The 24,685-nt window shown below is 39.1% G+C and overlaps 1 protein-coding gene across 4 annotated transcripts in view; it reads right to left on the bottom strand.

Moving 5' to 3' along the window:
• The window catches only part of LOC117339618 (trichohyalin-like), a 51,370-nt gene that overhangs the window by 6,447 nt on the left and 20,238 nt on the right, over positions 1–24,685 (bottom strand). For 3 of the 4 annotated variants that reach the window (XM_033901309.1, XM_033901312.1, XM_033901310.1), the window contains 15 exons: positions 24,475–24,639; positions 23,983–24,066; positions 23,249–23,465; positions 22,681–22,826; positions 21,244–21,342; positions 20,754–20,892; positions 18,347–18,414; positions 17,931–18,040; positions 17,336–17,425; positions 16,690–16,813; positions 15,643–15,789; positions 15,093–15,155; positions 13,063–13,238; positions 4,733–4,750; positions 527–598 (listed from right to left, as the gene is read on the bottom strand). In XM_033901309.1, coding sequence (XP_033757200.1) covers positions 527–598; positions 4,733–4,750; positions 13,063–13,238; positions 15,093–15,155; positions 15,643–15,789; positions 16,690–16,813; positions 17,336–17,425; positions 17,931–18,040; positions 18,347–18,414; positions 20,754–20,892; positions 21,244–21,342; positions 22,681–22,826; positions 23,249–23,465; positions 23,983–24,066; positions 24,475–24,639 — 1,718 coding nt within the window. The remainder of the gene's footprint in view (positions 1–526; positions 599–4,732; positions 4,751–13,062; positions 13,239–15,092; positions 15,156–15,642; positions 15,790–16,689; positions 16,814–17,335; positions 17,426–17,930; positions 18,041–18,346; positions 18,415–20,753; positions 20,893–21,243; positions 21,343–22,680; positions 22,827–23,248; positions 23,466–23,982; positions 24,067–24,474; positions 24,640–24,685) is intronic. The other variant, XM_033901311.1, reaches the window with a different exon arrangement.

Here is a 24,685-nt window from a genome sequence, read left to right as displayed (position 1 = left end):
TCGATAATCAGTATAATGGACACGCAGAGAGATATCACATCAACCTGCCAGCGAGATGACCTTCCAGCTAATCTTTGCCCCACAATAAAGTTAGGACCACTTACGCTCAAATAAAAAATCCACATTTGACCTTGATGAAGTAGAAGTTTCTTCACATGCATACAATACATTTCTTCATCATATTCAAAGTCCTACATTGACCAATCACATAAATTTTGTACTTCATCTTGACCAGTAAAGCCACCTGTCGCGTCATATCAGGGGCCAAAAGAATAGTATACGGCTATGCCGAAAAATTGATTTCAGGAACTTTAATAATCTTTATAATTCTTACCTAGCCCCTCTACACTAGCAATCTATTTCTACCTAGCCCTTCTACACTAACAATCTATTTCTAGCTAGCACTTCTACACTAACAATCTATTTCTACCTAGCCCTTCTACACTAACAATCTATTTCTACCTAGCCCTTCTACACTAACAATCTATTTCTACCTAGCCCTTCTACACTAACAATCTATTTTTACCTAGCCCCTCTTCTTCGTATAGATCCACCCATTTTCTGTTGCTTTTCCACTACAATCTTTTCTTGCAATTCTCTGAAACATACAAGAAAATAAATTGGATTAGAATTTACATAAAATTGATGACTATATGACAGGATCTAATAAACATTGCTGCTGTAATGAATTATTATTTTATAGTGATATCTTGACATATGATTGGTATGAAATGATCACTTGATGTTAATAACAAGAATTCAACAGAAGTGCATATGTCGCCTGCCCAGCAATTTCGATGATAACGAACATACCAACCATCTAATTTGATTTCCACAAGCAAGACCAGCATCACTAAAGAATGCTTTGAATTCAGCAATGCAGACAAGGCACTATCAGTAAATAAGCATCGAATGAAGATTGAATGTTATGGACCTACGAGAATTGAAGTTTTTGCAAGGAAACAAATTTTCTATTTATAGTAACAGTGACGTTAACCTTTGAACCCGTAAAACACCATCCCATGCTAACACTTGTGGAAAGGAAAACTGCATGAAAACTGAGTTTGATGGGCTCAAAGGAACTTGCTTTATCACAAGGAAACAGATTTTCTGTATTTAATTACAGATTTTCTATTCATAGTAACAATGACCTTGACCTTCGACCTTCTGACATGAAAAATAATCCTAAGAAAGCATTTTTTGTAAGGAAGATCTGAATGAAGTTTGAGTTTGATGACATAGTGATACCTAAGTGTCACATGTTTTTTGCAGGTAATACACAAAGTATTACAGAAATCATTAATTAGAGAATCAGCCACAAAGTTTGTATAGGATTTTCAATGTACAACCATATATTTCTTCAATTATATAATTCATGATTGAACAAGGTCAATATATTGTTTTAGAGTAAAAATACAGTTATATTTATGTTAGACTCATTGACAATACATATCGTATGTGTAATATTAGAATCCTAGGTATAACACTGACTAATATCAATACATACATATCAATATATACATATCAATATATACATATCACAATAAAGTATCAAACTCATTCCCACAACAGATTAACCACCACAATACAATCTCCTATACAGTTAGTAGTCACCATCAGTTACTTCCCATTGGGTTCAATATTGAGTAATTAATAATTAAGTACAAGAAAATCAAACTTTGATGTATCTGCCAAAGTAATTAATACCTTTTTAATTTTTAATTCATCAGAAATATTTTGTTTTTATGATATATATTATAAATAAATAAAGATTACCATTATAATAGATCTAGGGACAGTTATTTACAGACAAAGCCATACACTGCCTCACTCCCCTAACCTTATATCAATAAACAATATATTAGTAAATACATATAGTACTGGTATTCAGTGTTTGAGTGATGCTACATTATGTATCTCATTTTTCTCATTCAGGACAAAACAAAAGTTAATATTGTCACCCTGTCCACTGTTTCCTTTATTTGCTTTTAAATCACAATAAATTATATCAGTAAGTGTACTATCAGACAGAACACAATTATATGTACAACTGTCTGATGCCAAAGTGACCTACATTCCTGTGTTCAATGCATACATCTAAGTAAATATAACAAATATTGTTATTCAAAAACTACCTTTAAAACCATAACTACCCCCTTCATTGTTAAATTAAAAATAATCCTTTCAAGTTCCATAGCCAAAAAAAGCAAAAAGAGTGGATGATCTCGATCCAGACAATTGAGATTAAACTAGCGAAATAAACAAAGGGCAATAACTCTTACAACTATCATGATGGCACAACTATATTATCATTGATTATTCAGTTTATCCAATTTCAGACACGAGTCTGAGGGAGGGATCTGGACAACACTGCAATACTGAAACAAATAAAGGGCAGTAACTCTCTCAACTTAACACATTTTCAGACATGAGTCTATAACAGAGAGCGGTCTTGACAACACTGACATAAATAAAGGGAACTAAACTGTTGAAAAAAAATTAAATCATCACTAAGGAAAAGACAACTGCCTTGATTTTAAAGCCCATAGACCCATAGATTGATTGGAAACTATTGATCCCAGGACAAATAAATGTTTACAAAGGATGGACGATGGAAGAGATGGACAAGACCGTACCATACAACTGTCCACAAGAATATAAAAAATAGTGCATGCATTGATTACAGTTCACACCAGTGGATCCACAGACAGTCATCACAAAGTCCCTCCTATTTTTCATTAAAACATTTTATAAGTAACGAGACAGGTGTTGTTTGCTGATCAATAATGTCACCATTAATAGAACATATAAACAGTTGTATACCTGGTCAGATATATGGTATTAATGTAATTTACATGTTATCTAATTGTATAAAACATATAAACAGTTGTATACCTGGTCAGATATATGGGTATTAATGTAATTAACATGTTTAATTGTATAAAACATATAAACAGTTGTATACCTGGTCAGATATATGGGTATTAATGTAATTAACATGTTTAATTGTATAAAACATATAAACAGTTGTATACCTGGTCAGATATATGGGTATTAATGTAATTAACATGTTTAATTGTATAAAACATATAAACAGTTGTATACCTGGTCAGATATATGGGTATTAATGTAATTAACATGTTTAATTGTATAAAACATATAAACAGTTGTATACCTGGTCAGATATATGGGTATTAATGTAATTAACATGTTTAATTGTATAAAACATATAAACAGTTGTATACCTGGTTAGATATATGGGTATTAATGTAATTAACATGTTTAATTTTATAACAACGATCTGCAGGTCACTCTCTACACAAACAACAGCAATGCCTGGACAAGAAGTAATATTTATCATATAGCATAACATGCTGTAAATATTAAATTCTACATTTCAGAAGAATATTGCAACATCTAGGTTTGAAACATTATACGCCATAGCCACCTTCCACTAAGTCCTGTAATACATTTAACATCAAATATTTAAAATTCACTAAAATTTATTTTAAAGCTCAATATTGGAATTTTATTTCATATATAACATTTGAAGTATTTTTGGAAGGCAGTGTGTAACATCAAATAAATCAAAAAGCGAAATGTATTAATTAACCCAAAGCACATGCATTTTTATATGTTAAAGCATATCACAGGAAAAGCCTACAATTTGTATATTAGTGCTGACAAATCAATTTAACAAAATCAGATTATACTGCTGTGTCCCAAAGTTCCTTTTCTATATAATGAGCATATGATATTATTGAGATCCAAAATGGAGTTGTAAATGTCCTGATGTTACTGTGAAAATTGAGTAGAGGTACTGGTATTAAGAATGAAATCAGGGTGAGGTAAATGACTACGACCTAATTGTGATTCAAATCTATTTATAGTTATGACCTATTAATGGTTATGACCTACTTATGGTTAAGATCTATTTATAGTTATGACCTATTTATGGTTATGATCTACTTATAGATATTACCTAATTATTGTTATGACCTACTTATGCGTATGCTCTATTTATGGTTGTGACCTACTTATGGTTGTGACCTATTTATGATAATGACCTACTTATGGTTATGAACTGTGTATGGTACTTTTTAAATTCAGAAGATTCAGATAGTTGAATCTTGTTTCATGTTTATTAAATAAGGATTGGAATACATATAGGTCACTGTGACTTATACATTCATGGTATTTGTTACACCTCCACCCTTAAATGTAAACTTTAAATGGAGTGAAAGAAAGTAAGGAAATTTACATACATGTATTTTTGTTACACCCTTATAAAAATGTGATTAAACTACCATATTAATTCTCAAATAAGCCACTTCCCCTATTGTAAGTTTAAGTACAAAATGTATTAATGTTTGGAGAGGGCTTATTTGTGAACCAATTTTAGCTGGCTATTTCAAAATTCATGATTCCGCAAAATTGAAGATGGGGGCTCATTTGTGGACAGGGAGTTATTAACAGATAAATACAGTATGGATTGGAATGAGAATATATGACCTAGTTTTAGTATGTAATGCACATTCCCTGCAAGACATAACACAGTTGAGTTATATCCTGCATGAAAATACAACAAAACCTACGTATATACTCCTAAGATAATCAATTAAGAATTAATATTGAAGAGTGAAGCTGTTGATTAAAACCACCAAAGCTTGGAGATCATAAGAAAGCATTACAAATTAATAAAAATGTTACCAATGGTTATTCGATATCATACCTTTGTCTTTCCAACTCACTGTATTGTAAAATACAAAATGACATGATATATAACTCACTGTCTGTTACTTTACAGCTGTCTATCTTAAGAATGAACAAAATAATAGCACTAATATTTTATTATTTTCTGTAGCCTTTGCTATGTCATGCAGTCAACGATGAGTTATTTCCCCTGAATACACTTTAACAAGTAACACTCTACCTCTACCCTCCTGTATCTATTGTTATTTACCATAACAATTGGCTTTGGTCCATTGTAAAATATTACAACTCTTCCTTCATGACATAATGGCTTTTGCATGACAAAATGTATGCCCCCTTTGTACCACACAAGGTACATTTATTCCCCCCTTTGTACGACACAAGGTAAATGTATTCCCCTCTTTGTACGACACAAGGTACATGTATCCCACCCCCCCACCCTTTGTACGACACAAGGTACATGTATTCCCCTCTTTGTACGACACAAGGTAAATGTATCCCACCCCCCCACCCTTTGTATGACACAAGGTACATGTATCCCCCCTTTGTATGACACAAGGTACATGTATTCCCCTCTTTGTACGACACAAGGTACATGTATCCCACCCCCCCCACCCTTTGTACGACACAAGGTACATGTATTCCCCTTTGTACGACACAAGGTACATGTATTCCCCTTTGTACGACACAAGGTACATGTATTCCCCCCTTTGTATGACACAAGGTACATGTATCCCCCCTTTGTATGACACAAGGTACATGTATCCCCCCTTTGTATGACACAAGGTACATGTATTCCCCCATTTGTATGACACAAGGTACATGTATCCCCCCTTTGTATGACACAAGGTAAATGTATTCCCCCTTTGTATGACACAATGTACATGTATTCCCCCCTTTGTACGACACAAGGTACATGTATTCCCCCCTTTGTATGACACAAGGTACATGTATTCCCCCATTTGTATGACACAAGGTACATGTATTCCCCTTTGTATGACACAAGGTACATGTATTCCCCCCTTTGTATGACACAAGGTACATCTATTCCCCCTTTGTATGACACAAGGTACATGTATTCCCCCCTTTGTATGACACAAGGTACATGTATCCCCCCTTTGTACGACACAAGGTACATGTATCCCCCCTTTGTACGACACAAGGTACATGTATTCCCCTTTGTATGACACAAGGTACATGTATTCCCCCTTTGTATGACACAAGGTACATGTATTCCCCCTTTGTACGACACAAGGTACATGTATTCCCCCTTTTGTACGACACAAGGTACATGTATTCCCCATTTGTACGACACAAGATACATGTATCCCCCTTTGTACGACAAAAGGTTCATGTATTCCCCATTTGTATGACACAAGGTAAATGTATTCCCCCTTTGTACGACACAAGGTAAATGTATTCCCCATTTGTATGACACAAGGTACATGTATTCCCCCCTTTGTACGACACAAGGTACATGTATTCCCCCCCTTTGTATGACACAAGGTAAATGTATTCCCCCCTTTGTACCACACAAGGTACATGTATTCTCCCCTTGGTACGACACAAGGTACATGTATTCCCCCTTTGTACGACACAAGGTACATGTATTCCCCCCTTTGTACGACACAAGGTACATGTATTCCCCCCTTTGTACGACACAAGGTACATGTATTCCCCCCTTTTGTACGACACAAGGTACATGTATTCCCCCCTTGGTACGACACAAGGTACATGTATTCCCCCTTTGTATGACACAATGTACATGTATTCCCCCCTTTGTACGACACAAGGTACATGTATTCCCCCATTTGTATGACACAAGGTACATGTATTCCCCTTTGTATGACACAAGGTACATGTATTCCCCCCTTTGTATGACACAAGGTACATCTATTCCCCCTTTGTATGACACAAGGTACATGTATTCCCCCCTTTGTATGACACAAGGTACATGTATCCCCCCTTTGTACGACACAAGGTACATGTATCCCCCCTTTGTACGACACAAGGTACATGTATTCCCCTTTGTATGACACAAGGTACATGTATTCCCCCTTTGTATGACACAAGGTACATGTATTCCCCCTTTGTACGACACAAGGTACATGTATTCCCCCTTTTGTACGACACAAGGTACATGTATTCCCCCCTTGGTACGACATAAGGTACATGTATTTCCCCCTGTGTACGAAACAAGGTACATGTATTCCCCATTTGTACGACACAAGATACATGTATCCCCCTTTGTACGACAAAAGGTTCATGTATTCCCCATTTGTATGACACAAGGTAAATGTATTCCCCATTTGTATGACACAAGGTAAATGTATTCCCCATTTGTATGACACAAGGTACATGTATTCCCCATTTGTACGACACAAGGTACATGTATTCCCCCCCTTTGTATGACACAAGGTAAATGTATTCCCCCCTTTGTACCACACAAGGTACATGTATTCCCCCCTTGGTACGACACAAGGTACATGTATTCCCCCTTTGTACGACACAAGGTACATGTATTCCCCCCTTTGTACGACACAAGGTACATGTATTCCCCCCTTTGTACGACACAAGGTACATGTATTCCCCCTTTTGTACGACACAAGGTACATGTATTCCCCCCCCCCCCCTTTGTACGACACAAGGTACATGTATTCCCCCTTTGTATGACACAAGGTACATGTATTCCCCCCTTTGTATGACACAAGGTACATGTATTCCCCATTTGTACGACACAAGGTACATGTATTCCTCCCTTTGTATGACACAAGGTACATGTATTCCCCCCCTTTGTATGACACAAGGTACATGTATTCCCCCCCTTTGTACGACACAAGGTACATGTATTCCCCCCCCCCCCTTTGTACGACACAAGGTACATGTATCCCCCTTTGTATGACACAAGGTACATGTATTCCCCCTTTGTATGACACAAGGTACATGTATTCCCCCTTTGTATGACACAAGGTACATGTATTCCCCCCCTTTGTATGACACAAGGTACATGTATTCCCCCCCTTTGTATGACACAAGGTACATGTATTCCTCCCTTTGTATGACACAAGGTACATGTATTCCCCCCCTTTGTATGACACAATGTACATGTATTCCCCCCTTTGTACGACACAAGGTACATGTATTCCCCCTTTGTACGACACAAGGTACATGTATTCCCCCTTTGTATGACACAAGGTACATGTATTCCCCCCCTTTGTATGACACAAGGTACATGTATTCCCCCCCTTTGTACTACACAAGGTACATGTATTCCCCCCTTTGTATGACACAAGGTACATGTATTCCCCCTTTGTACGACACAAGGTACATGTATTCCCCCCTTTGTATGACACAAGGTACATGTATTCCCCCATTTGTATGACACAACGTACATGTATCCCCCTTTTGTATGACACAAGGTAAATGTATTCCCCCTTTGTATGACACAATGTACATGTATTCCCCCCTTTGTACGACACAAGGTACATGTATTCCCCCATTTGTATGACACAAGGTACATGTATTCCCCTTTGTATGACACAAGGTACATGTATTCCCCCCTTTGTATGACACAAGGTACATCTATTCCCCCTTTGTATGACACAAGGTACATGTATTCCCCCCTTTGTACGACACAAGGTACATGTATCCCCCCTTTGTACGACACAAGGTACATGTATTCCCCTTTGTATGACACAAGGTACATGTATTCCCCCTTTGTATGACACAAGGTACATGTATTCCCCCTTTGTACGACACAAGGTACATGTATTCCCCCTTTTGTACGACACAAGGTACATGTATTCCCCCCTTGGTACGACATAAGGTACATGTATTTCCCCCTGTGTACGAAACAAGGTACATGTATTCCCCATTTGTACGACACAAGATACATGTATCCCCCTTTGTACGACAAAAGGTTCATGTATTCCCCATTTGTATGACACAAGGTAAATGTATTCCCCATTTGTATGACACAAGGTAAATGTATTCCCCATTTTTATGACACAAGGTACATGTATTCCCCATTTGTACGACACAAGGTACATGTATTCCCCCCCTTTGTATGACACAAGGTAAATGTATTCCCCCCTTTGTACCACACAAGGTACATGTATTCCCCCCTTGGTACGACACAAGGTACATGTATTCCCCCTTTGTACGACACAAGGTACATGTATTCCCCCCTTTGTACGACACAAGGTACATGTATTCCCCCCTTTGTACGACACAAGGTACATGTATTCCCCCCCTTTGTATGACACAAGGTACATGTATTCCCCCCTTTGTACGACACAAGGTACATGTATTCCCCCTTTTGTACGACACAAGGTACATGTATTCCCCCCTTGGTACGACACAAGGTACATGTATTCCCCCTTTGTACGACACAAGGTACATGTATTCCCCCTTTGTATGACACAAGGTACATGTATTCCCCCCCCCCCCTTTGTACTACACAAGGTACATGTATTCCCCCCCCCCCCCCTTTGTATGACACAAGGTAAATGTATTCCCCCCTTTTTACCACACAAGGTACATGTATTCCCCCTTTTGTACGACACAAGGTACATGTATTCCCCCTTTGTACGACACAAGGTAAATGTATTCCACCCTTTGTACCACACAAGGTACATGTATTCCCCCCTTGGTACGACACAAGGTACATGTATTCCCCCTTTGTACGACACAAGGTACATGTATTCCCCCCTTTGTACGACACAAGGTACATGTATTCCCCCCTTTGTACGACACAAGGTACATGTATTCCCCCCTTTGTACGACACAAGGTACATGTATTCCCCCTTTTGTACGACACAAGGTACATGTATTCCCCCCTTGGTACGACACAAGGTACATGTATTCCCCCTTTGTACGACACAAGGTACATGTATTCCCCCTTTGTATGACACAAGGTAAATGTATTCCCCCCTTGGTACGACACAAGGTACATGTATTCCCCCCTTGGTACGACACAAGGTACATGTATTCCCCCCCCCCCCCCCCCTTTGTACTACACAAGGTACATGTATTCCCCCCCTTTGTATGACACAAGGTAAATGTATTCCCCCCTTTTTACCACACAAGGTACATGTATTCCCCCTTTTGTACGACACAATGTACATGTATTCCCCCTTTGTACGACACAAGGTAAATGTATTCCCCCCTTTGTACCACACAAGGTACATGTATTCCCCCCTTGGTACGACACAAGGTACATGTATTCCCCCTTTTGTACGACACAAGGTACATGTATTCCCCCCCCTTTGTACGACACAAGGTACATGTATTCCCCCTTTGTATGACACAAGGTACATGTATTCCCCCCTTTGTATGACACAAGGTACATGTATTCCCCATTTGTACGACACAAGGTACATGTATTCCTCCCTTTGTATGACACAAGGTACATGTATTCCCCCCCCTTCGTATGACACAAGGTACATGTATTCCCCCCTTTGTACGACACAAGGTACATGTATTCCCCCCCACCTTTGTACGACACAAGGTACATGTATCCCCCTTTGTATGACACAAGGTACATGTATTCCCCATTTGTATGACACAAGGTACATGTATTCCCCCTTTGTATGACACAAGGTACATGTATTCCCCCCCTTTGTATGACACAAGGTACATGTATTCCCCCCCTTTGTATGACACAAGGTACATGTATTCCTCCCTTTGTATGACACAAGGTACATGTATTCCCCCCCTTTGTATGACACAATGTACATGTATTCCCCCCTTTGTACGACACAAGGTACATGTATTCCCCCTTTGTACGACACAAGGTACATGTATTCCCCCTTTGTATGACACAAGGTACATGTATTCCCCCCCTTTGTATGACACAAGGTACATGTATTCCCCCCCTTTGTACTACACAAGGTACATGTATTCCCCCCTTTGTATGACACAAGGTACATGTATTCCCCCTTTGTACGACACAAGGTACATGTATTCCCCCCCTTTGTATGACACAAGGTACATGTATTCCTCCCTTTGTATGACACAAGGTACATGTATTCCCCCTTTGTACGACACAAGGTACATGTATTCCGCCATATGTATGACACAAGGTACATGTATTCCTCCCTTTGTACGACACAAGGTACATGTATCCCCCATTTGTACTACACAAGGTACATGTATCCCCCCCTTTGTATGACACAAGGTACATGTATTCCCCCCTTGTATGACACAAGGTACATGTATTCCTCCCTTTGTACGACACAAGGTACATGTATTCCCCCCCTTTGTACGACACAAGGTACATGTATTCCCCTTTGTACGACACAAGGTACATGTATTACCCCCTTTGTATGACACAAGGTACATGTATTCCCCCCTTTGTATGACACAAGGTACATGTACAATGTATTCCCCCCCTTTGTATGACACAAGGTACATGTATTACCCCCTTTGTACGACACAAGGTACATGTATTCCCCCCTTTGTATGACACAAGGTACATGTATTCCCCCTTTGTATGACACAAGGTACATGTATTCCCCCCTTTGTATGACACAAGGTACATGTATTCCCCCTTTGTACGACACAAGGTACATGTATTCCCCATTTGTACGACACAAGGTACATGTATTCCCCCCTTTGTATGACACAAGGTACATGTATTACCCCCTTTGTATGACACAAGGTACATGTATTCCCCCCTTTGTATGACACAAGGTACATGTATCCTCCCTTTGTACGACACAAGGTACATGTATTCCCTCCTTTGTACGACACAAGGTACATGTATTCCCCCCCTTTGTACGACACAAGGTAAATGTATTCCCCCCTTTGTACGACACAAGGTACATGTATTCCTCCCTTTGTATGACACAAGGTACATGTATCCCCCATTTGTACTACACAAGGTAAATGTATTCCCCATTTGTATGGCACAAGGTACATGTACATATACAGTGGAACTTCGTTAACTCGAAGTCGACGGGACCACGAAAAAACTTCGAGTTATCCGAGTGTTCGAATTAAGCGAGTTATCGTTTTTGGTGAAAAGTTTGGTCAATATTTGTCAACATTATATAATCATTATAACTTCGCTCTGTCGCTCATCAGTTTAGTGTGAAGACTGGTCAATACATGTAAATATATATGTAATGTTTCGTTATGTCACTTGTTATTTGGTGTAGTTTTGCCGATATACAGTCACGATAAAGTTTCTTTCACTTAGTCATTTCAATAACGATCTGATGTGCAAGTCATGTTTGCAAAAGGTAAACGATAAAACGGAATTCGACAAAATAACAAGTTATTAATTTCAAAACAAATAACCGTTTAAGTTTAACACAGATTGCATACAAAACGTGACAGAACCATTACCTTAATTGGACATATATAAAATACTGTTTGATCGGCCTACTTACTTTTTATTGATAACCACGCCATTTCCATGTGTATTAGCACCGGAAGTTGGGCTGCGCATGTGCGTATAAAATGTTACTGTAACTGAGTTGGCGTTTTATCCGATTTAATAGACAGCACTGACCGTTACAGTTGTACTCTGAACACCTCGGCAGTAATTACGCTATTGTTTCAGCAGTTTAAAGATTTAATAGGCGCCGGTGACTGTGTCATTTCTACACCTGTAAAAACATCAGCCGGGTAGATCTACCGGTGTGTCAGAGATTAGTTCCGCTTGAGCGAACGGGTAGATGAGTTGTTGACTATCGTGTGTACTGATATATATCGGCGACCGCCTTGGGAAATTACCTGATGTAAGTAAAGCAGTACTTTTTATCACCAAGACTTGTTGTTATAAGATTCAACCGACAATTTCTTTTATGAATTTATGAAACACTTATAATAGCATGTAGGTTAGTAGTGCCGATATGTTCAGTATTACAAACGGAATTTAGCTCTTAAAAATGTCGGCGTTTGCCACCGATCGACGAAAATAATACTTCGAGTTATTCGAACATTTCAAGTAGGATTTTTATTGTTGGGACCAAATTTTTACTTCGTATTATCCGAGTTTTTCGAGTTATCCGAATTCGAATTATCCGAGTTTTTTTTACTAAGATAAAGAGAGAATTCGGCCGGGACTGGCGAGGTACTTCGAGTTAAGCGGGGTATTCGAGTTATCCGAGTTCGAGTTAACGAAGTTCCACTGTATATCCCCTTCGTATGATAAAAAGTATGGCCATGTATATGGCACAAGGTATGTACTTTTGTGTCCAACTGATAAATCATCTCCCATGTAATACATATTATACCCTTTTTTACCACTAATTTCTCCTGCTATATCACGATGCCTGAGTATCGAACAGAATAATGTGTTCTAATCACAATTGCCTGTGTATGATTTTGTGCAATACCTACCTCTCCTTCTGCAGCTTCATTGCCTGTATTTTCTCTCGGATGTTGTATTCCTGGTCCTCCCGACTGGCCTGGAGCTGCTGGTTCAGGTTGTCCACCTGGTTGTTGTGTTGTTGTATGATCTGGTCAGCCCCTGACAGCTGAACACCACCCTTAGCAAGCTTAGTCTCCAGTTGTTCCTAAAAAAAGGTGACTGAAATATACTAAAAAAACCTCCAGACTCTTGTTGAATCGGAACTGTTACAACTTCACTCAATGATTCTATTTTATAAACCTCAGAAGCCAAGCATTACATAAAGGTTCCCCAACGAGTGGAGATTGTTTATCATTTTTATCCAACTCGAGTTAGTTAATTTTCTAGTTTTGAAAAGACACGAGCTTTAGCGAGTGTCTTTTCAAAATTAGAAAATTAACTAACGAGAGTTGGATAAAAATGATAAACAATCGTCACGAGAAGGGGAACTTGTTTATCCCATAACTTCTTTACTTACAAATGTAAGCATGTCAAGTTCAAATTCTCCCAACGTAGCAACTAAATTCCGTGAACCAAATCACTACGGGACAAAATATAGTTCGTTATGAACGAAAGCTTATCATCTATTTTAGATGCACGACTCATATCTTCTGTACTATATTTGTAAATGATATTATTTTACAAAACGAAATATAAGTTTGAAAGTCCTTGTATCTGTGTAATTTATTAATAGGTAACTTGTTTAAATAACTCCGCTCGAAATATTCGAAGACGACACCGTCATCGATATCGCGAAGTCGAAGGTCACCGCTGAATATTAGACTAATCTTGTCAGATTCAATTATCGGTCTTTTCCTGGATTTCGTAGGTATGCTATTACTGGTTATTGTGATGTTAAATGTTCATTCTGAGATTTATTCATTCAAGACATCGTGCATTTCAACAAATATTTCGGAAACCGAGCTTGGGTGTTGAGCAAGCCTAACAGTTATGTAGTTTACGTTTGTCAGTGTGTTTACATGAAATCTCATCAGTTTACTGACATGAGACAAATGTTTGAAGATGATTTTTAAATTTTTGTGTTTGGGATAAATATATTCGTAATAAAGGTAAGTGGAATGATAAGAAAACTTGTGTTTTTTCGTTGATTTTTTTTCTGTTCCGTACCGAATGACACCGAACTAAAAGGGAAGCTGCCAAACAGTTACGTTAGATGGTGCGACCGTTTCATTCAAATGACTACGATTTAGAGACAGCGATATAACCATTTTGTATTACATTTCTTCATTGTTTTGATAATTGCATTCATTAAAATTTGCTATCAGGATCCGCTGCATATCTAGAATCAAGGGGGGGCAGTTTTAATTCGCTACTTGTAGGCCTATAACCGATGCAATATCTCGCCTCCGTCGTCTATTTTACCATCATCAAATTATATTTCGCACGACTCAAACCCCAGATTAATCAACATTTCCATGAGGACACCCGGGGACCCCTCTCATCCAGTTTAATATGCTGATGTTGAGCACCAAAAAATCCACAAAACGTGTCCATGCTGATCTTTTGAAGACAGGCGGCAAAAAAAAAAGAGAAGATAAGTGAGAGTAGTAAAAATAGTCCATGGTCAAAGGCCAGAGGTTAGCCAATCAGATTCGTTGGAGGTCACAAATGACCAATCGGAGGCTTAGAAAGTGGTTACACACTGCGGTGTGTAAACAAAAACAATAACACACTGCTACGAATTTTATCACGTGCCATATCAGTTGTGAAACAAGCGTGGTTATGGGATAAAACAGGTTTCCTAACACTGAACAGCCTATACTTAGGTGATCTGTAAAATGTTGTATCATTGACCTGAGTACTGGAGAACTATGTACCTTGGGTCCTAGAAAATGACATGTTAGTCACAAGTTGTAAATTACTTAAGTATAAAATGTGTAAAACATGAAAAGATGTACTTCTGAGAAATCTATTTAAGGGAGCCCAGTAATTCCTCTTGTTGACCTAGTTATACCAAGAATTATGTATAAATGTACATCACAAACGAGTCTTACTTTACCTGTAGTGACAGGAGCATTGTGTCTTGGTTCTGTAGAACCAACTGTCGCCTGGCCGATCCCACCTGAGTGTGAAAGGGGAAGTCTTATAAAATCATGGTTTAATTGACCCAGGTTTTGTTTACCATAGGTCTGGTTACAACTCTTACAAGGTTCTTTGCCATGATTTGACCAATGAGAATCCTTTGCCATGATTTGAATTATGAGAATTTGATGCCATGATTTGACCAATGAGAAATCTTTACCATGATTTGATCAATAAGAAATCTTTACCACGATTTGACCAAAGAGAAATCTTTACCAAGATTTGACCAATGAGAATCTTTACCATGATTTGACCAAAGAGAATCCTTTGCCTTGATTTGAATTATGAGAATTTGATGCCATGATTTGACCAATGAGAAATCTTTACCATGATTTGACCAATGAGAAATCTTTACCACAATTTGACCAATGAGAAATCTTTACCACGATTTGACCAATGAGAAATCTTTACCATGATTTGACCAGCGAGAATCCTTTGCCTTGATTTGACTTATGAGAACTCCTTACCTCCATTCGACCAATCAGAATGCTGAGTTCCTTCTCCCCCTGAGCTAGAGCCTCCTCTGTCTCAGTGGCTAGTCTCTGGCGAAGCTCCAGGAGAGCAGCTGCCCTTTCCTTTTCAATATTCTGTTGCTCTAAGGCTATTTCGTCCTCCTGTTGATAAGATGTCATGTAGTAACAAGCATAATGGATCTTGTTAAAGCAATACAATACAATACAATACAATACAATACAATACAATACAATATCAGGCCCCGTGAAAAATATAGTAACAGTGACATAGACCCAAAACCCTGAAATTCAAATATATCCCAATATAGTATGGTCCTTTATCATTGTGTGAAGGTTGAGCAAAATCCCTCAAGAATTGAAGTCGCTAGAGCGCTGACAAACTTTGGTGTTACTTGTGTGACAGACGTAGAGGAAACCTACAGTCCCTCTGGTTTTAATAGTAGGAGACTAATAATGCTTTCTACCTTGATTTTAAAATAACAGATTTGTCCTGATATATTATGTTACACTGTAGGTGTTTATCAGTAAGATCAGTATGTATTCTGAAGAGGATGTCCATTACTGACCACTCCATTGACCACTCAACAGATGTCAGGTCAATAGTTACAAAATGCTCAACACAACCAGTAACGGTGTTTTCTTGTTCCTGAATGTTTGCAAAGTGATTTCCTTTTTATATAACAATTACACCATTTATACCGTAAGACCTGGTGTTGGTCCTGAGGGACTGCCAGCTTCCCTGTAGTGTCGACCACTTCCTGCAGTTTTTCTGAGTGGTCACAACAGACAGGTGAATGTACAGTCAAACCTGTCTTAGTGACCACCTGAATTAAGTGACTCCCTCTCATATATTGTGACCAATATTTTTCCTTCCTGCTGCTATTTACAATACTACTACCTGAACCTGGAATAAGCAACCACCTGCCATACATGTATGTGACGCTGAATTATAACTGTTGCTGTCTCTCTTGGAAGCTTCACAACAGACAGGTGTGGATGTATTTGTAATCGTATATATACTGGTATATTAATGAAACTCACCAGCTGCTTCTCCAGTTTCTCCATCTCTTCCTTGCTGGCCTTCGACTTATTGGCCATGGCTTCCTCCTTCTGTTTCCTCAGGGCAGCCATCTTGGCTCGTCGCTCATTTAGACGAAACTCAATACTACAATACCAATACATAATACAAAACATTGTGTTTGGTGGAAAGTTTGTTAATCAACATAGAGAATCATTTCTGGTCAATCATTTCTGGTTGATACAAATGAACATGATAATATTGTATTTATCTGGAACTCATTTCTGATAATCAGTCCACCCATATCTATTGCTGTTCAACCAAAAAATAACAAATACAAAAAGAATTGTACTATTCCATTGTTCTGTAGTAAACAGATCCCAAATACCCCAGTTGCAGTAAGTTAACATCAAATTGTCAATTTATGTATTTCTATTGTCTTAAGTAGAGGTAAATATGTAATGGACATTTTACTGGATATGAACATTTGAGGAGGACAAAAACTTGAGAATCTATTTCATATTAGGAAAATTTCACAGCAAGTTTCTTTCAATAGTATTTTGATGGTAGAATTATATTGGATACTACCTGTAAGAGGTATCAGAACACACCCCTTCACCACATAAGATGGTGTACATATATCCATGGTTACCAGACATGTTTACTTACTTTCTCTGTTGACGTAATTTACTCTTATCCAGCTGATTATTCAGTACCTCCATGTTGTGCTGATGCTCCCTAATAATCTTCTTCTTGGCCCTAATGTAAAAAAAGGTCAAGGTCAAGGTCATTGGTATGAGGAAAGTTCACTACACTCTAAAACGAAATATCAGATGTCTAGGTCTTAAGTTTATAACTTGAGAAGATTCTCAAAAGATTTTGTTTTACATATTTGACGTCTGTGACCTTAGAAATAGGTCAAGTTCATTTATATGAAGTACTATTTATAGTACTCTGCTCTAGGTACCTGCTGGCAAAATATCAGGTCTCTGGGTCTTTGGAAACCTGAGAAGAAGATTCTTGAAGTTTTTAACATATTTGATTCCTGTGACCTTGAGAATAGGTCAAGGTAATTCATATGATGAAACTTTAATGCATTTAGCTCCAGGTATCTCCTGGCCAAATATAAGTATCCAGTTGCTTATAGTTTTTCTAGAAGAACATAAAAGTTGATGGATGGATGCAAGATGCAGGATGACCAGTACTCCTGCACATACCATAAGCTCACTTACACTTTGTGTTATGTGAGCTAAAAAAAACTTACTCATCGGTCAGTTCCACACTAGTGGACAGTACACGATTGACCGTCTGATTCTGCTGTTCATTCATTGTTTCCTTCTCCACAAATGATTGCTGCTCCTGTTCATCTAGTTGCTAAAAAACCAAAATACCCAACTTGAGCACTACATACATGAAGGAAATAATCGTTATATCAATGTTGATATTTACATTTGACCAAAGAAAACTCTTACTTAAGTGATGTTTATGTAACTGTACTAAGTACATATCAAGTAGACATTAGCACCATGCAGTCATACTTATGGGTAGTCTTTCCATTTTACAGAGTAAAATATCTACTAAACATCAAATGTTGAGATGAAAAATTCAACATTAGAGCTTTATAGGTAATCCACTCTTTGGAGGTCCAAATACCATTTCACTTAATCCAACTGTACATACCTGCATTCTCTGTTCCCACCTCTCTCTGAGTTTGGCAGCCATATGGTTTCTTTCGTCCATCCGTTTGTCTAAAGTTACAAGTTTTTATTGTTTTAATTATGTTTGTTATGCATACATTCTGTACATTGAAACTAATATTATTATTTGTAAGTAAACAGATTTCAACTTTATCTTTGGTGAGTGTAACAAAGTGCCTATTACTCTACAATTGGACTATGTTTTATGTAACAACATGAAGGTTATTAAATATATATGCCTTCCTCCTTTGAGGTATGTAACAGTATCCTGATATGTCACCATCAGCTCTGGGAAGTTATTGATAGAGACTTCATTTTGATTTCTATGCCATCCTTTATCAAGACTGATACTTATAATAAAGGTCTATTTGGATGGCCCTCCCCTGGTCTGTAAGCGTTCCACTCCACCTTCCTTTCCCGAAGGTTTTTGAGTGTTCTGAATCTCCACCCTCAACTTCCTCACCCCATGATCTGAAGTGTGTCTTCCTGTGTTCCACTCCCTCCCTCCAAGCACCAGGTCTGTAAGTTTTCTGAACCTCCCTCTCCCCCTCCAAGGTCTGTACGTGTTCCACCCCCTCCCTCCCAACCCCAAGATCTGTACGTGTTCCTTCCCCTCCCTCCCAACCCCAAGGTCTGTACGTGTTCCACCCCCTCCCTCCCAACCCAAAGATCTGTACATGTTCCACCTCCTCCCTCCCAACCCCAAGGTATGTACTTGTTCCACCTCCTCCCTCCTAACCCCAAGGTCTGTACATGTTCCACCCCTCCCTCCCAACCCCAAGGTCTGTACATGTTCCACCCCTCCCTCCCAACCCCAAGATCTGTACATGTTCCACCCCTCCCTCCCAACCCCAAGGTACGTACATGTTCCACCCCCTCCCTCCCAACCCCAAGGTCTGTACATGTTCCACTCCCTCCCTCCCAACCCCAAGATCTGTACATGTTCCACCCCCTCCCTCCCAACCCCAAGGTCTGTACATGTTCCACTCCCTCCCTCCCAACCCCAAGATCTGTACATGTTCCACCTCCTCCCTCCCAACCCCAAGGTCTGTGCATGTTCCACCCCCCTCCCTCCCAACCCCAAAGGTCTGTACGTGTTCCAACCCCTCCCTCCCAACCCCAAGATCTGTACATGTTCCACCTCCTCCCTCCCAACCCCAAAGTCTGTACGTGTTCCACCCCTCCCTCCCAACTCCAAAGTCTGTACGTGTTCCACCCCTCCCTCCCAACTCCAAGGTATGTACATGTTCCACCTCCTCCCTCCCAACCCCAAAGTCTGTACATGTTCCACCTCCTCCCTCCCAACCCCAAGGTCTGTACATGTTCCACCCCCTCCCTCCCAACCCAAAGGTCTGTACGTGTTCCACCCCCTCCCTCCCAACCCCAATGTCTGTACATGTTCCACCCCCTCCCTCCCAACCCCAAGATCTGTACATGTTCCACCCCCGTCCCTCCCAACCCCAATGTCTGTACATGTTCCACCCCCGTCCCTCCCAACCCCAAGGTATGTACATGTTCCACCTCCTCCCTCCCAACCCAAAGGTCTGTACGTGTTCCAGCCCCTCCCTCCCAACCCAAAGGTCTGTATGTGTTCCAGCCCCTCCCTCCCAGCCCCAAGATCTGTACGTGTTCCACCCCCTCCCTCCCAACCCCAAGGTCTGTACATGTTCCACTCCCTCCCTTCCAACCCCAAGGTCTGTACATGTTCCATCCCGTCCCTCCCAACCCCAAGGTCTGTACATGTTCCACTCCCTCCCTCCCAACCCCAAGGTCTGTACATGTTCCATCCCCTCCCTCCCAACCCCAAGGTCTGTACATGTTCCACCCCCTCCCTTCCAACCCCAAAGTCAGTACATGTTCCATCCCGTCCCTCCCAACCCCAAGGTATGTACATGTTCCACCTCCTCCCTCCCAACCCCAAGGTCTGTACATGTTCCACCCCCTCCCTCCCAACCCCAAAGTCTGTACATGTTCCACCTCCTCCCTCCCAACCCCAAAGTCTGTACATGTTCCACCTCCTCCCTCCCAACCCCAAGGTCTGTACATGTTCCATCCCGTCCCTCCCAACCCCAAGGTATGTACATGTTCCACCTCCTCCCTCCCAGCCCCAAGGTCTGTACATGTTCCACCTCCTCCCTCCCAACCCCAAGGTCTGTACATGTTCCACCCCCTCCCTCCCAACCCCAAAGTCTGTACGTGTTCCAGCCCCTCCCTCCCAACCCCAAGGTATGTACATGTTCCACCCCTCCCTCCCAACCCCAAGGTCTGTACATGTTCCACCCCTCCTTTCCTTCTCATTGGTCTGTAAAAGTGTTCTAGCCAAACCCTACCATCCCTGAGATCTTTAAGTGTCCCAGCCCCACCCCCTTTGAGTTTTTTACTGTACCCACCATTCAGCTGGTCCATACGAGCTTTGTGAAGGTCAATGATCTGTTCAGCCTTGCGAGAGTCTTGTCCGTAGGACTCAAGCTGTTGCTGTATCTTCTGTGTGCGAATGTTCACCTGTGTGGCCTCGCCCATTGTAAGTTTCTGTTACATAACAAATCATGACTTATACATGGGCATCACTTGACTTCTATTTCATATAGAAATCAAATAAAAGGTATCAAATTGATATACGAATATATTTGATAATTTTACTGAACTTATACAGATATACATGTAGGATACTAATTTCAGAAAAAAATGAGAATATTTTTGTAGATTATTGCTAAGCATTACATTCCATTGGCTAATTGGTAACAAGAAATTAAACGATAAAACATTGTTAACATCTAAAATTTTCCAATTTGTATGATGCTGAAAATAGCATTTCTACATCATTTAATTTAGAAATTGATAATATACAAATCTACAAACACTTAACAAAGAAAAAAGTACCTGTTTGAGATTATCAACGGCCTGTAATTCCTGTTGGTCTATCTCTGTCTCGGTGACATCCGTTTCTGTCCGTTGTTTCTGTAGAAGGTCATGGTAGCCCTGCTCACAAGGAGAAAATCAGTTAGTAAAGTTACAGTGTACCCACCAGGACACAAACCACTGATGCCAAGCTAGTTAGTTTGTCTATCTATTGGACCATCGGTAAAGGGAAATTCCCTCTGGTATGAAGCTCGAGGATGACCCATTCCTGTGTACTCTATATCCCTGTTTAGTTGTTTACAGATCTCTGATAGAGTTTATCAAATGAGTTCAATAATTTTACATGCCACTCATGTTTAAATCCTTTTGGCGTTTAAAATTAATTAACGAGCTCAGTAACTTCCATATTGCATACCCATGAATGAATAAATTGTTTTTCATGTTAATTGCTTTTAAAAACTTTCATATTTCTATATATTTATTGGTGTGTATTCTCTAATTAGCCTGACCAAAGAAAGTGACATTTACACTTCGGTAAACTTTAGTCTAGCACTAGCAACACAGTGTTGACAATAAGGTCGGGACCCCTATCCAGCACACAGGCATTATATTATTCTAATTTTTGAAACAATATGTGAAATGAAGCTGAAAATGTTGAAAATATTTAGCGTAATGTTATAAATAGATGACGTTTTTGTTTACTTCCTGTAGTTGACAACTTTCCCGCCAAATTGGAATCACCTGTTTTGCTACTCCATCAGTAGTTGGGGTGAATGTTGTTTATTGATTTTTTTTTAAAGCAGAGTTAAAAAAAACCTGTCTGTTTATTTCAACATGACGCACTGGCATACATTATTTTAAATACCTTTAAAAAGAAATGCAGTGGACACACCAGTAAACACCAAAAGAACTGAATTATTTCTTAAATGAATTAGGTGAACTTTGACGTGGGCGTATCATTGTATGACATATACGATATTTCGATGACATAAATTATTCCTGATCTCTCAATAGTGTATATTACACATCTTATGATATCTAGGACATAGATGTACTCAGTGTTTGTTTTAATGGCATTTTGATCATCTTTAATGATAATTATTTGGAGTTATGTATACCACTTTATCACAGCAACATAAGCTGTCTCAAAGTGGTTCACAAATTATTATCTTTGCTTATTGGGTCTTTAACAACCAGCCAATGTCGTTCTCAATTCCCTGGGCAGCATACAGCCAGAGCCCCCCCCCTCTGTTTCAGTGCTTACAACTTACACATGGCATTTCTTGAACTGCCCTACCACATATACTCATTTACAGCTGAGTTGACTGGAACACAACAGAGTAAAGTATCTTGTTCAAGGATACAGCACCCGTGCCGTGACTAAATCAAGTCACCCTTCGGTCACGTACATGTAGCCATGTCCTACCGCGAGACGACCATGCCTCCGTGAATCCTTACCTGAGAGAAGTCAGTTTCAGTTCCTCGTTCTAGTTTCTCCTTTTGAATGGCCCTCTCCCGCTCATGTTTAGTTTGAAGCTGACTCATACGTTTCAACCGTTTAGTCCTCAGTTTATCTGCTAAATCCGCCAGTTGTCTGTCAGATTCTGTTGGAATTAAACCAATATATATACTGTAGTTAGGTGTAGTCTATTTTTCTAAGCTGGTTTACTGCCTACATGACTCCGCCTATTGCTAAGTTCTGTCTCACCAACCATTATTAGTGTTTTTTGGTATGTTACTCATTTTTTATATCATTGAAAAGTTGTTTTGATAAAAATTTTGAAGCAAGAAGACAGAACATATTTATCTTGATAATTTTATTATTGTGCTTTCTTCTTTTTTTCAATTCCATGACAATAACAACTCTTCACAGAAATGAAAAGGATGAATAAATAAACAACGAAAAGGCACAACAATCATTATTTTCCTCACATGGAAGTCATCAATTTTCACAAAGATATCAACTTTTTTGCTGTTCTGACTGTTCCTTTACCAATTTTTTTGTTCTGACTGTTCCTGTACCCACCTTTTTCGTGCTGATTATGTAGTTTTGTAAGGTCCAGCATGTACTGGTTGATGAGCTGAGTGGCCTCTTTAGAACTCATATCTTTATTGTTGACCATGTCCTTGACCGCCTCCTCCATCACCTCTACGTTATCTTTAAGTTCTTCCTTGGTCTGCTGATCTTGTAACTTACGAAACTCCAAAATTTGTCTCCTCTTGGCAAGACGTTCCTCCAACATCTGTGAGGATCAATTGTAATAAGTCAAGTTCATTTATATTGGAATTCTCTGGGCCATGACAAACATCTCATTTCTGAAGACAATTATTTCATATTGATAAGATATACATGTATATAATGACGCCAATTTAGAGCCTAATGATAACTTCTTTTTCTTGATTTCACTTTTCTTCTTTTTTTTTCTTTTCTTTTTTTTCAAAGTTGACTGTACTCAGAAATTCTTTCTTACAAAAAATGTAGTTTGGAAGATAATATGAAAACAAATATCTCTTACTGTTTACTGTTGAAATAGTCAATTGGACAAAGTTAAAATTTTGTTCTTAACAATTAGATTAGCATCAAAGTATAAGTACATGTATAAATACAACCATTTTTCGTTAGTGTATTCAATCAAAACCACAGTTTTGGGTTATTTGAAACCATTTTACTTTTGACATACACAGTGTTCTTTTGTCATATTCCATACAATGATTGACCAACATAACTATGTGGACATTGTAGCTATAGCTCATACCCACCCTATTCTGTCTTAAGAACTCGTTTCCTAGCTTCTTCTCCAGGTTCGCCATATCCTTCAGCAAGGCAGCCATAAGAGCCTCAATCTGTAATACATCATTTAATGTTAGCATTTACATAAACAAAAATCAATTTAAGTCAGACAAAAATCATCTCCCACTCAAATATGTGGGGCCTTTCCTTAAAATTCACCCCAATACTACATATTCTCTTCAGATCCTCGACTGACTCCTAATTCAAAAGGAAGTGAAATTGGAGGAAATTTTGGGTGGTACGTGTTGAAATCTTGACTTAATCCTGGATAGATTTTTAATATATGCTACAAACCTCTCATGGCTGTTAATTTCACCTAACTATTTTAAAATAGTTGAGTTGAATTATCATTATATAAAACAAAACCAATTAGCAAATGCTTCCAATATTTCCTAGTCCATGTTAAACAAACGTTTGACAGACTAGTCCCCCTTGGCCACAGTAAAAAGAGTATTCAATACCTCATCATCCTTTAGGTCAGTGCGTTTAGACAGTTCCTGTCTGATAAAGTCACGTTCATCCTCATGTAACTTGACAAGCTTCTGTTCGAGTTGCGAGTCAAGTTTGTCCACTTCGGTTTGTACAGCAGCCGGATTCTTGTCTTTACTCATCTGTCGTCGCGTCTCCTGTACACCATAAATATACAATTACTTATCACAAAATATCTTAAAT

Source organism: Pecten maximus, chromosome 12, assembly GCF_902652985.1.
Source record: "Pecten maximus chromosome 12, xPecMax1.1, whole genome shotgun sequence".
NCBI lineage: Eukaryota > Metazoa > Mollusca > Bivalvia > Pectinida > Pectinidae > Pecten > Pecten maximus.
Note: the sequence above shows the minus strand (reverse complement) of the source record. Positions and strands in the feature narration are given on the sequence as shown.